This window comes from Corvus kubaryi, unplaced genomic scaffold, assembly GCF_017639235.1.
Source record: "Corvus kubaryi isolate FWS band 111438036 unplaced genomic scaffold, C.kubaryi_AGA036_p1.0 37398, whole genome shotgun sequence".
Lineage (NCBI taxonomy): Eukaryota > Metazoa > Chordata > Aves > Passeriformes > Corvidae > Corvus > Corvus kubaryi.
Window position 1 is genome coordinate 53,088,623 of NW_024581137.1, and position 14,354 is coordinate 53,102,976.

General features: G+C 44.4%; 1 protein-coding gene across 1 annotated transcript in view; it reads left to right on the plus strand.

Moving 5' to 3' along the window:
• Positions 1–7,424, plus strand: part of RHEB (Ras homolog, mTORC1 binding) — a 31,150-nt gene extending 23,726 nt beyond the window's left edge. The window contains exons 5-8 of the mRNA XM_042042808.1: positions 872–928; positions 1,029–1,076; positions 1,601–1,682; positions 6,898–7,424. Coding sequence (XP_041898742.1) covers positions 872–928; positions 1,029–1,076; positions 1,601–1,682; positions 6,898–6,990 — 280 coding nt within the window. The 3' untranslated portion in view covers positions 6,991–7,424. The remainder of the gene's footprint in view (positions 1–871; positions 929–1,028; positions 1,077–1,600; positions 1,683–6,897) is intronic.
• Positions 7,425–14,354: the final 6,930 nt, after the last annotated feature.

The following is a 14,354-nucleotide window of genomic DNA, read 5'->3' on the forward strand; positions in this document are numbered from 1 at the left end:
AACCTTGGAAACTGGAAAAGTTCAGGTCCCTTTTCTGTTGTCTAGTTGCGTGTCTCATCCCTGAGCCTGTGCCTCTCTTAAATCCGAGCTGTGCACTTCATGTACCAGCATTTTTTCTGTAATGTAACCAGAGGAGCACAACATCTGCTCTTCAACCCCGTTTGTAGCTTGTTCTCCAAAGTACTGAATGTCAAATGCAGTGGATTTTGTTAGTGAGGTTTTTGACTTGATATTTTATAGTACTGCTTCTTACCTCCTGTCATCCAAACTTCACCTATGTGGTAGGGGAACAGACAAAGAGTATTTGAATAATCATTGTTTCAGTGCCATCTTGCTAATCAGTTTACTCACTTCCCATAGAAAATTAAAATTCTGGGCTCCTTTTGGCTTTTACAGAAATAAAACGTAATTATTATATATGAACTAAATGTGCTTTAAAAAGAATGTGTTCTTTTAAGATGGAGCTTGCCTAACTAATTACTTTTTCTTCCAATTTGCTTTAATTTGACATACTCATCCAGGATTGTTGGACTGCAGCAGTTAAATTTCTCACTGCTGATAAAAACCAGATGAGAGGTGGGAGGGACTTGGGGTGATTCTGTGTTAGATGCATCAGTCCTGGGTAATGTTATTTATTTCTGCAAATACCATAACTGGGGAGGCTGTAAGAGTAGGCTCAGGCTGGTCTCTGCTGCTGCTTGGACCAGTTTGCTGTTATTACAGAAACGGGTAAGACTTCCAGCATCTTTGTAGTTGTGCATACATAGAGTAAGTTTTAAACACAACCTACATATGCATTTAATTGCTTGTGTATTGGGTATTGAGGATAAACATCAGAGTGCATGTGTGACTTCATCCCTTTATTTTGCAGTTTTGAAGTGATAAAAGTTATCCATGGCAAGTTATTGGATATGGTGGGAAAAGTCCAGTAAGTAGTGACACTTTCATCTCATTTCATTGCAGGCATGTTGCTAGTGCTTTGTTCAGTATACTGTAACTGTTCTGAAGTTCTGAACTTTCTTTCACAGAATACCCATTATGCTGGTTGGAAATAAAAAAGACCTGCATATGGAACGGTATGTGAACTCCAGAATGTGGGAAATGCAAGGCAGCAGCCCACATTCCTGTGGCTGCAATGCGCTGGGTTTGTTCTTGGCTTTCCAGAGCCAAAATCAAATTGTAGGTTAAAATAAGTTACTGGCAAAGGAATTGTGTCCAGAATGTGAACTCCAAGCCATGAACTTCTGTTGTAATGTTGACTTTTTGCTGTGAGGTTCTAGAGACAGTCATTAACACGCCGGGTTTTTTTCAAAGTAAGTAACAGAAGTGGATTTGTCACAAGAGCAATACAAGATGATATTACAGATTATGAAAACAAAGCAATACTTTGGGACAACTGCACTTCTGGGTCACAGAGCAGTTTTACCTGGCCCAGAAGTGCATTTGGCAGCAGCCAAAAGCAAATGCTTTGGATCAGACTTCACAAGACGTTCCTATTACAATGCACTTAAGTGTTTTGGTACTCTGAGGTATTTCTTGACATAGCAGATTCCAGTTCTTCTGCAAGTTATGAGAAACATATTTTTCTTTCTTTGGTCAGGGTGATCAGCTATGAAGAAGGGAAAGCTTTAGCAGAATCCTGGAATGCAGCTTTCTTGGAATCCTCTGCTAAAGAAAATCAGGTAATGGATTCAAGAATCACTTTAGTCAAATAGCAGTGTAATGGATGACTCAGAGTTTCACTAAATAAAGGAACCTAAAATATTTGCATGTACTGTACAGATATTTTGTGTAGATGGAAGCAGAATGGCTGTGTGCACTCAGGTTTATGTACACAAGTTTTTCCCTGCAACTGTCAATGGGAGGAGGAAGTGAAGAACTGTAAGTTCAGCTTCACTGAGCATATCAGAACATATAGTGACAAACTAAAGCTCAGATCCACAGGGTGGGTGGAACAGGGTCTGTTACCTTAAATAGGAGTCACTGCTGGCAGAGCAGTGATTTGATGTAAAGTGATGAACCTCATGTTTTAAGGTCCTGGGCAGGCTCAGTCTCTCTAATGGGGGAATAATCATTTTGTCTCATGTTTATGGTCAACAATGCTACAAGTTATTTGAGTAAAGTTGGATTTTCCCTGAAAGAAAGACTTGGATTATTTTTTGGCAACAGATATGGAACACTTGGAGTTAGTTTATCAGTATTTCTCTTTCTGGCTAAGGCTTGCATTAACCTTGTCAAAACTGGGCATGATGGAGGCATGAAATTTCTCAATATCTTCTCTGTATGCAGGAGAGCTTCAAATGCATACCAAGGGAAATCAAATTGACAGTGTAAAGAATAAACCTGTTTAAAATGTCTGATCCTTTTTTTTCCCACCCTTTTTTTTTAAATAACTTAATCTGGATTAGGCAAAGCTGTTGCCTGTGCTTTTGAAAGGCATCTTCAATATGCTCTCCTGCATACAGAGAAAATAAAAAGAGCACAAGATGCTCCTTGATTTGCATTCTCTGTCCCAAGCATCAACTTTTGGCATATGTTCACAATGTGTAACAGTGCAGCAATTGATATCCAGCAGAAGAATATCTTACTGATAACATTTCTGGAGTTTTTATTGTTCTTGAACCAAGAAGAAAAAAGTCATGTTTATTTATGTAAAGAAGCTACAAGCTTTGCAGGATGCTTGGTATGTCCTGTGTGTTAACTTGCTGCACTGACAGAGTCTCCTGGACTGCCATGTATTTGTGCTCCTGTATTAAGTTAAGCTGCCAGCTGTAGTTTTTGTATCAAACTTGGTACCCTTCAGGGAAATCAAAATGGGAATTGTATATCAGATATTCAAAATCCTGAACAGTCCTGTACAAATCCCACCCAAAAAAATCCAGAAGTCCTGTGCATTCTGGCTGTCAAAGGTCTTCCTTTCTGCAGGATCCTTCAGAATAGTGATTGCAGGTCGCTGTAAATTCTGTTCCTCTGGATTTAGCAGGTGGTTGTTAGAGGCAGGTGCCTGAACACAATTCCTGCTTCATGCCTGCTACATAATACACTTGGTAAATTTGTCCAGCTTCAGAAGTTTGGCAGATCAGATGTCACTTCTGAGATGGGCGCCCGCAGCATGTGACCATCCTTCAGGCTCTCTGGCACGTTTCCTTCAGAGGCTTGGGATGCGTGGAATAAAGTGTGAAGGAACCCAACACTGGCACTGCTGCCTCAGTCTTCTCACACGTTTCCAGCTCCAAAGAGGTGGAAGATTGAGTTTTCAAAGCCAAGTGTGGAGTCTGGAGCTGTGAGGTGCTGGGGGAAGAGGAGACACCAGGCATTGTAACATCCCTCCCTGTGAGTTGGACCAGGAGCACTTCTGAACTCATTTGGGTTTTCTCCTCCAAATCCTAATCTGACAGGATCAAAAATGCTGATACATAGACTTCTGTCAGGACAGGGCATCTTTTCTTACTCTAAAACTGTCTGGTCTGGGGGGAAAGAGGGTTTGTTTTGAACTTGATAACAAGCTGTGTTGTCATTTTCCTGGTACTGAGTGTTCATCTTACGTAAGTCAACATTACTGGAAAAAGAAGTCTATTGGCACTTCTTGCATGGAGGTTCATCCAAATAATCACCTGTACTGGCGTGGTACAGCAAATGTAACTTGACTATGAAGATTAATTCCAAACTTCTTCCAGAAGTGCTTCAGCTTTTGTTTGTTTAACAGAAAGCTGGTTTATGCTTAAGGCATGAGTTGGACTGGATCAGGGATTTGGAACTTGAGCAGAGTTCAAAGCTTCTTGACTGGGAGGACGTGTTAATTCTCTTTAAGACCAAACCCATCTGTATTTAATGGATTTGGAACAGAAATGTGACAATTTCTGATGTGCTGGTCTGAGACTGGTTGTGTACATGATGTTCTTCACAGTGGTGAGGAGAGGGGATCTCCCTAATAGCGAAGGCTCTTTTCCCTCTCTTCTACCTTCCTGCTTTGCCCCTCCCACCCCCAAAAAATCCTTTTTTGAGCATCTGTGAGAGTCCAAGGAGCATAACCCAATTATATTGGATAATTAAAATAGTTCTATAGATTAACTTAAACAAACTATGCCTATTCTGCCAAGAGTTATCAAAAGATAACATGTCCTAGAAATGGCATGACTTGAAGTAGATGGAAAATGAGAGAGGCAAAGATTAAAGCTGCAGTGATGATAAATGATAGTGGCTGGCAAGAGTTCTCAAGGTCAGATAGATTTGAGTATGTTCCAGCTCCTCCAGACATGGGTGACCTGGTAGGACTTTGGGAGGAGCCTGCATATCACCAGCACATCAGTCATCAAGGGAAATCCCCGGGCTTTGGGAAGGCAGTCCTGACACTTAATGGAAAAGACCTCCCTGAGAGGGCTGCTGGGCTGTTACTGTCATATCTTCTCAAGCTGCTTAATTATTACCAGACATGTTGAACTGCTTTGGCTAACTTCAGTGACTTCAGGCCTTTCTTGTGGAATTCCCTGCACAGTGTCACCCAGGCAGTAGTAGAGTGCTTTGTCTTAATCCCAGTGCAATAAAGTCACTCTTGGAAATACAGTCAGAATCCAAATTGGTCTTAAACCCAGGTGAAGCTGGGAGACAACTTCTACTGGAAGAATTTAGGAAGTAACAAGCAACTAAGTTGTGTTCATCCAGTTATGCAAAATTCATTAGATAAATTGCAAGAGGAGCAAAGAAATAGCAGAATAATTGCTTCTTACCAAAATGGAGCTCTCTTAAAAAGCAATTGCTTGGTTGTGCTTCTTTTTTCAAAGGCAGCTTCATCTTGGAGCTCAGAAGTTGCACTGCTTAGTAAATGCTTCAGAGTAGCTTGGAATCCAGAGATCTGATGTGTTTGGACTGGCAAAGGATGGGGGGCAAAACCCTCTTTTACCTGGCTATTGTTGAAATTCCTGTGACCAGTTCTGTGCTAGGATAAACCAGTAGTGTGAGCAGCTGAGAGTTTCCTCTTTGAAATAATAAAATAGCTGCCAAAGGATGACTGCAGCACTGTGGGCTGGGTTTGGGTGGTTGTACCTCCCTGCTGGCTCCTGGCAGCACATTCCCGACTCCCTGCTCGTGCAGGGAATCTGCCTCCCCAGCTGCCTGTCCTGCTCACACCAAGGGCACATCTGCAGCAGCAGCTGAGCCTCTGGTGTCCCCTGCTGGGGGATGGGCTCTCCAGGCAGCAGGTGTTGCCCAGCCTGGCATCTCTTCTGTTTCCTCAGGGAGAAAGGTAGAAGGAAAAGCCAGATGGCTTCCTGTGGGCTAGGTGTGACCCACATTCCATAATTGGACCATATGGAGGCAGATGCATATAAAGTCTGGCTGTGTCCTTTATTCCTTGTCACAAAAGATCTTCCTGCATTGTTTAAAGGCTCGGTCTGAAACTCTTCAGCATGTTTGAGCTGAATTACAAATTCCAAAGTGTTCACTGTAGGACAGTGATTAAACCTTCCCAGTGTATATGTATTTTCTGTGAAATGAATTAACAAACCCTGTGAACTCCTACATCTCAGTGCTTCAAACAGCATGTCTTTGACAGGGAATGTGCAGCTTTTTGGTTGACAGAGTAAGTTGTGGAGGTTTTTTAATGGGCGCTGTGAAACGTGGGCAAAAAGAACTTGTGCAATAAAACGAAACCATTGAAAATTTCAACTCTAAGGAAACAGTGGTGCAGTATATTTGTAAATCAGTGCATCACCAGGTTTTGATTAAAGCAGTTTGATAGCAACTGCAGTCCTGGCCATGTTTCTCCTAAAGTCTTAATTTGCCCAGGAAGGGTGTTGTATCATTACTGAACTAACAAGCCACTTCTGTCAAGTTCTGTTGGGATTGCAGGAAACTCCATTATAAGGAGGAATACCCTATTTCCAGCTGGTGAAGTACTTTAAATAGTTCCAGAGATCATACTGTGCACAAACAGTATAAATATGGGAAACTTTAACATTAAGTCTAATCTTGTTAAGATTGCTGTGGGGCTTCAGTCAATGGGATTAATTTGGAAGTGATCCAGTTAAGAATTATATCTTGTGGAGGTGGAAAAACATCTGTTAGATCAGAATATGTAGCCATAAATCACAGGGTGCTCTTCAGCCTGCTGATTAAAACCAACAAAACCCCCTTTTTATCCTCTTTCTAGCATGGCTGCTTTTTTATAATTTATATACTTTCCTATGCTTGAAATTCTGAAGTGGATGGCCAGAGCTTGGATCAAATGGCAGTCTGAGACAGTCAGGAGACCACTTCCAAGCTGAAGATTCACACACTGAAGCTCTAGTCATGCAGTTCAGGCTATTTAAAGTGTAACCCCTTTACTCTCAGAAGGACTTCATCAAAAGATATTGCTCAATATTAGTGATGGTTCAGCTTGTGCTTTCCCCTCGTGTCCTTGCACTGTGTCTAACACTGATCTTACTGATAGGGACAATGAGAAAATCAAGAGTAGTAAAGTCATCCCTCATACTGAGCTGTGCAAAGTCACTGTTGAGAGCTGAAAAATCTGCTGCCTTCTGTAATTACTCATTATCTTAGAGATTACTGAGAGCAAGTGGATTGGTTTATTCTCCGGAGCAGCGCAGCATCCAAACCTTCCGTGCTGTCAGTCACTCGGGGCAGGCTCACCATGCAAAGTACAGTGATTACAGTTGTGAACAAGCTCTGTTGTGAACCTGGCTCAGTTTGTGCCTGCCCTCCCTGCCAAGGATTGCTGTGGATGAGGGTTTGCACTTCCCTTTGAAACTAAAATTACTGCGTATTCCCTCTTCACTTTCAGAATAAGCATTGGATGTGCGTTTATCTGCTGATGTAGCTGGTAAAACTGCTAACATTTTTTAGTTTTTCTTTCAGTAAGTGGGAGGTCCCTCCTAATGGTGTGCTCTCTCTTTGCAGACTGCCGTTGATGTTTTTAAGAGGATAATTTTGGAGGCAGAAAAAATCGATGGGGCAGCTTCACAAGGGAAGTCTTCATGCTCAGTAATGTAATTCCACTGCAGAACCTGAAAACACTGGGAATACATTCTACCTGAAGAAGCAAAACTGCCCATTATCTTTAAGGATAAACTATGCTTCTTTTTTTTTTTTTTTTCCTTTTTTTTAATTTTTTTTTTTCTTCTGTTAACCTGAAAGATAAAGAGTTGGTTTGGAGCCTTTCCCTTCAGATTATGTTAAACTCTGACTCCTGTGCAAATGGCTTCACTTCCATTTTCAAATTCTAAGCAATCATATTTTCAATTTATATATTGTATTTCTTAATATTATGACCAAGAATTTTACTGGCATTAATTTTTCAGTGTAGTTTGTTGGTTAGAATAATCATCAAAATGATGCATATTGTTACACTACTATTAACTAGGCTTGGATATCAGTGTTTTTGTGTTAAATGTATACTTGTAAATAAAATAGCTGCAAACCTTAAATGTTCTGTTTATAATTTTTCGTTGATTCCTCCATATCAACTTTTTTTTTTTTTTTGTGTGAAAAATGTTCACCTGCTGACCTTAAGAGGAGGCGTGAGATCCTTGGAGCCAATGGATTGTTTGACTATTGCTCGGGAAGTTGTTTGCGAGTGATCCCAAACGTTTTTGCTACTGGAACTCCAGGCTGGCCAGGCAGCTCTGCTTTGCTTTGTGCCCAGTCACGGGAAGGAGAGACAAGTGCCAGCGTTATTTGGAAGGGAAGGCCTGGGTTTCAGTCAGAACCTGCTCTGTGTTTTCCTCTGTAACCGTTGAGTAAAGGGTGCGCAGACCCGCCCCGAGTTCCTGCGCTACGGACTGTTCACGCGGACTTGTGACTGGGAGCGCTGTCAGGATGGAGTGGATTTATCCAGGTCACAAGCGTAGACTTGTTAAGAGAACAAAAATGTCATTTAAAATAAACTGCACGTCCTGAACAAATCAGTGTGGGCTGTTTGTTGTGAATTCCTGTGCTCCTGGGTAGCGCTGGTAGAGGTGAGCGGCCTCCGGATGCCTGGCCATGGATAGTTCAGGGTCCCTGCACAGCTTTCTGTGACCAGTTCCAAGCTTTTCCGTGGCTTTTGGACTAGAGGCTTAGCAAGCTGTAATCTCTCAAGTCTGGAAACAAACTACTTACAACTACAATATATTTTAAAATTTACAATATATTTTAAAAATTTGCAGTTGACCTACTTTGTACTGAAAAGCAGAACAAAACCCAAAACAGTGAAAACAAACAAGGCTGACTTGGGGAACAGTTAATGAAATGAAGTGTTTCTCCTGCATTTTTGTGTTCATTTGAAAACTTAATTTTTGGCAGAAGTACATAGGAAGGGAAAGTTGGAGTGGTTTTGCAACCAGAATTAGCTTTTACCTTCCAGTCTGTCCTAAACGATACAAATGAAGCATTTTGTTCCTTTATTTTCTTTGTGCAGTTGTTCCCTCATAAGATATAGAAACTGGTCTATACCTCTCAAAAGTGTATGTAGGAAAACTTGGTATTGTCTTTGCTCATCATGAGAGTAACTGGTAAAAAAAAAGTTGCCCTTTTTCTGCACTTAGGATATTTCCCAGTGTTTCTGAAAACCTGTGTTCCATGGATTCTCGGACCTTGTGCCAAGCACAGGTTGCGTAGCTGGATGATTGTCATGCATGAGGGATTGCTGGAGTTCAGCAGAGAGCTTGTTCAGGGAAACAAGTCCACACTTTGATTTTGGAACCAGACTGAGCCGGGGCTGTTTCCTGCCCAAGAACCTGCAGCACTGGAGCAAGGGTTGCTGGGCTGGCAGTGGAAGGCTGAGGATGCAGAGCATGGCCCGAGGAGCACAGCACAGGGTGTGTCAGTTCAGTGTGATCCTTCAGTGCCTGATCCCTGGGATGGATGAGCTGTTGCATGACCTGAGGCTGTGGTGTTGTATCACTGACACAATGTCGTGTTCTGCGTCACAGGGTGGAAATTCTGGAGTAACACAAACTTCAGTGACCACATCTGCTCCAGTTTTTTGTCAAACTGGCTGCAGGTGTACTGGCATCAGTCTAACCCCTGAAACAGCTGGTGCATTGCTTCTTGAGGTGTGCCAGCTGCTGAAGGTTTTAAAGGAGATGGATGAGGACATGTGCAATTTAATACTCTGGGATAACAGGTCCTGTCTTCCAGCGGTGAGGCTTTCCAGAAGGGCTTAAAGGCAGGCCCTGGCTCTCTGGATGGCTTGTGGTGGGAGTTTCTGAGACTTGAAAGGGACATTTCATGAGGACATTTAGTGATAGGACAAGGGACAGCAGCTTCAAACTGCAAGAGAGTAGGTTTAGAATAATTAATAGGAAGAAACTCTTAAGGGCAGTGATGCACTGGAACAGGCTGCCCAGTTTATGGATGCTCCACAAAGCCAGGCTGGATGGGGCTCTGAGCAACCTGCTCTAGTGGAAGGTGTCCCTGCCCATGGCAGGGGGGTGTGAACTGCATGGGCTTTTGGGTCCCTTCCAGCCCAAACAATGCACTGAGCCCTGGGAGACATGTACTGCTCTTGCATTTGCTGTAATAGCTGGAGAATTGAACTCATTCACATACGTTCTTCCCTTCCTGTTTCTGCTTCATCCAGTAAAAAATGGAAGTTACTCCACTTGTCCCAGCCTTTCTCTGCTAATGAGATCTAAAGGCCAGCCATGTGCAACAGTCTTGCAGTTCTGCTGAAACGTGTAGTCAAGCGTGAACTCCTCGTCCTTGGCTGTACAATCTGAAAGAGATTGCCCTTGGCTTCTCAGGGTGGCACCTTCAGCAGCTGGAGTCTTAACAGAGGCTGGGGCAGCCTCGTGCTTCCTTGTACTGAGCTGGCACAGGTTGGTTCTTCACCCTGAGAGCCCTGAAGTGGGCGGTGGGCAATCGCAAAGTCCTGTTATGTACAGAAACAAAATACTGCTGCCTAGCAAACTGCTGCTTGCCTGGAGTTAATGAATTTATACAGCTTTGTCTGCCAGCTGCCCTGATCCTTTGGAGGCTTCTGGAGGATTGTGATAAATGGTGCATGGATGAGCAGGTAAGTCATGGAGGAAATAAGTTCTCTGGTCCAGGCTAGGAGAAGAATTATGTAAACTTAATAACCTTGTTCTTAAGGGATGATCATTTGCAAAAGTGGAAGTGCAAAGATCCTTTTCCTGTTGAGGAAATGAGCGGAATTTTTTCACTGTGAGGTTGAGTGCATTCCACCAGCTTCCCACTTTGGACATACTCAAAAGCTACTTGGACGTGGTCCCAAGCAACCAGCTCTGGGTGACCCTGCTTGCACAGGGGCTGGGCCAGGTGTCCTCCAGAGGTCCCTGCCAACCCCAGCCATTCTGTGATTGTATGAAGATTAACTACTCTTAAGTCATGTTCAGTTCTCATTGACTTGTGTGGATTTACAATGCCCTGGTTTGGAAGTGACTCTTGCCTTGCTTGTGCCCCTGTCCAGCTCCTCGCTTTGCTGTGTGAATAATCCTGAGTCCCAGAGCAAGAACTGCCTGTCTTCCAGCCTGCTATGCCTGGAAATGCCAAGGACGAGGAAGGCAGTGGGGCAGGTGAGCTCAGCAGGGGAAGGATGGACTGCAGGTGCTAAGTGGATACATGAGCCTTCTTCTTCCTCTTGTTTCCATGCATAGTAAAGTTTGTTCCTGCCTGATTAACTCCATGACGGGGAAAGTTTGGGGAGTCAGCTGTGGGTCTCTGTGTAATGCTTCTTCCCAGCTTCTGGAAAGGGTTGGTGAGTCCATGCCAGAGAAGAAAAAAGCTGGGAAGTGTTCTCATTGTTCCTGTGTGTCTGCAGTAGCTGTGCTGTAGCATCTGGACGAGGTGCAGATGTCCCAGGTGCTGTGCAAGCGCGGTGCAGGTGGTGACCATGTGCCCAGGCTTGCTGGGCTTAGCCTGCTAATTACCACTGCTGAGCTTGAGCCTCTCCAGAAGGAGAAATCAACAGCTTCTAATTAGCCCTTATGTAATCAGGACTGCTCATCTTCAGAGCATTTTGCTAATACTGACTCATCTTCACAACTTCATCTAATAAGGTCAAAATCGCTCCCCTTTGTCAACTGGAGAGGGGGACTGAAAACCTTTGCACAAAAAAACCTTTGCCTTCAACTCCTGCAAGCATGCAGAAATGTAGCTAAACTGGTCTGGGTGATGGGTGTCCTCAGCATGTAGCTTTTCCTTGGATATCCTGTTTCCCTACTGGAAGTTTTACTTTTTTGAAATACAATGAAAACTGAAAGGATTTCTCCCCCCAGGCTTTCTGATGCTTTCCAAAATGAAGTCCAGGTCCCACCTCAGATGCTGAGATGTGCAATGATCCCTGGACAGAATACTGATGAAAACAGGACTGTAATGGGCTAAACCTGACCAGCAGGTCCCATTTCCAAGGTGAAGAGCTGTTTTTCCTAGCAGGAAGCCACCCAGATCCATCATTCTGTGGCAGGGTTTGCTCAGTCTGAGAGGGTTTTTTGGAGTCCTTACCCCACATGGGTGACATGAGGTGTTGCTGGCATGGGATGTGTGGTGGGTCAGGGTGTAGGATGGCCACCCTTGATAGAGATATTCTAGAGATTTTTATGTTGTAGTGCATCCATGCTGAAGGCAACACATTGAACCCCAAACCAGTGCCTGGCAGCTGATTCCCTTTTCCAGCAACAGGGGATGTATTCTGCCAGTGAGGGTGTGGGTTGGATGTTTTCCAGAGATGTTCTGCAGTCAGTGTACCCAGCCCTGCAGGCAGCTCTGGGAGGCAGCACATGGTGTACTCAGGTTCAGGGAGTGGGTTAATCACCAGCAGAAATTGGTACTTTTGGCAGCTGGTCTGAGATGGGCCAGGTCTTCAACAAGCAGCATTTATTTCACACAGAAACTCTCCCTTGAGTCAAGAAGATGGTTTCTCCCTCAGGTCTTGCTGCTCTGAAGAGGCCCACAGGATGTGCTCATCATTCCCAGCAGCAAGCCAAAAATTTGTCTGTGGGAAGGAGCAAAACCCATGGTTGTTTCATATTTAATGAGCTCAAAGTATCTCCTACTGAGTTATGTGAAAAATCTATGAGCTTTTCAAAGCAAGGTGGTGTTTTGAAAGCCCTGAGCTAGGGATTTTCTGTGCCAGGTCTTACACTGTTTTGCAAACACTACAGGCTCCTCCAGAAGCTGTGGCCTTGTCAGAGGATGTGGAGCAACTCTTTGGCTGCTGCTCCATTAAGGGTTGTGTGGGGCTGCATTGGCTGTAGGAGGTACCTCTGAGCAGAATGCTAATCCAGCTAAGCCTCTGACACAGAATATTCCTGTTCACATTAGCGAGGTCACTCCCAAAGATTCACCTCCAGGAGTCACACCCTACTCAGCTCCCCTGGCTCTGGCCTGGACAATTTGGGGAGCAAATTGTCTCTCACCACCTCACTCCTCAGTCTCGTGGCAGCAAAGGCAGGCAGGGATAGCACAGCCTGGAGCAGCCCCTGCAGACATCAAACCCAATTCCTCCCTCTAAACCAAACCCACAAAAGAATGTCAGATTTTTGGGTTTTCACTGTTAAAGCCAAATACTCAAACTTGTAAGTTCATTTCTGATGTTTTGTCCTTAAAGCAGCCACAGTGGAGGAAGGCTGCCCACGAACCTTTTGCTGTGGGACTCATGGTCAGATGTGATCCTGCACCTGGGCATGAGCAGGAGGCAAGGTCAGCCCCATCATGACATGCCTGAAATGCTGCTAGTGGCCACAGGCTCCTCAAGCTCTCTTTTCTCCTTCCATTGATAGCCTTTCTGTCTTTGGCAAGGAGTTAAGGGGGTTTGTCTAGGAATTACCATTTATATTTATCCATATTCTTTTTTTCCCATCATTTTCCTTTCTTATTTCATATCTTTAACATGGTTTCTCAAAGAAATGAGGATAAAGTTGCCACACTTTTTCTCCATCTCTCCCGAAATAGCTTTTGAACCTGTTGGACAATTTCTAAGAAATCTGACAGCCAGGCACAAGTCTCAGGTTCATCAAGCTCTGGCACATTGAATTAAATGTCACACCTTAAGAGAAACAGGAAAATCCCCTCATGAGACAGAGCTGGAGGAAACCAGGCTTTTATCGTTCCATAAAAATCTCCTTCTGAGGCAATATTTGCTTTCCTGGGTGCTTTGGGGCAGTTTGCCATGGGTGCCGCGGGTCTTCCTCTCCAGGCACCCAACAGCTCATGGTCAATGCAAAGAGTGCATGAGCTACAACCTCAGTGGATGGAGAATTGGGTCCCAATGCCACCAACAGTGTCACCCCATTGTCCTTGTGCTCCCAGCCATGACTTGGAAGAGGGACACTTCTCCTTCCCCCCCAGGGCACTGAATGCCACAGGGAACTCTGCTGATGCCCCCATCTTGGCTGCTGCTCTTCCAAGTGGGACTTCCCGTGCACTGTTGCTTTTCCCTCCACCATCTGGTGATTAATTTAACACCTTAAAATTGGCACCGGCATTTCAAAGAGGGTTTGGGCAGGGTTTTTTTTTTCCAATCAGATGAGGCTTTTTTCATTGTTTCCTGCCTCACAGCACAACATGTACGTGTGAGCCGTGTTCCTGCGATGCCGGGGCAGGTTTGCCTGCATCAGCTGGAGGATGTGTTTCCTGTCCCAGCACAAAGTGCCACCTCCCTCCTTCCTCCTCCAGCGCATCCCAGTCAGCGACATCCTCCAGCTCAGCCCACGTGTGTCTGCACACGCGCTTATTAACTTTTACATCTTAATTGAAAGGGTGGCACACGTTTGAGCCCTAATAATGACATCCTTTCTCCCGAAGCAGTCTTTAATCTCGAGATGAAGCCGTGAGCCGAGGCAGCAGTGCGGGGCTGCCAAGCCAGGCTGCTGGCACCTGTGGGGATGGGAGTTACCTGCCAAGAAAGGAGGTTTTAGGGTTCAGATAGGGTTCGGAAGCGTATGCCTGATGGTCCAGGGAGAGAGGCGGCAGCAAGGGGAGGTGATGGGGGACCAGTGAGTGAGGAGGAGGAGGATTCAGTGAGCAGGAGCTGTGTGTGAAGTCTCTTACAGAGCTATAAAAAACATAAAAGACAAATCTCCTTTTAACGTGGCCCCCTGGTACATCTCTGCATGCTGGTCCGTGGGCCATCCCCATACATCTGCCTTTACCTCTTCCTAGCCTGGCTCATTAATATAAACTGATGGGGTTTATGGGCTGGGAGTTCCCTTTGCTATTTGTCCTGGGAATAACACAGTTAAAATTTCTGGATATTCTTATAACACAGATGAGGACTTTATGGTCTCAAATAGCTGCCATGTAAGTTACTTTAATATGGTAACTTTATGGTCCAAAAGTCCCTCTAATCCTGACTTACAGCTGTGAGTCAGGGCTTCAGTGCTGGAACATCAAAACCTTCCTGAGAACGATGCTCA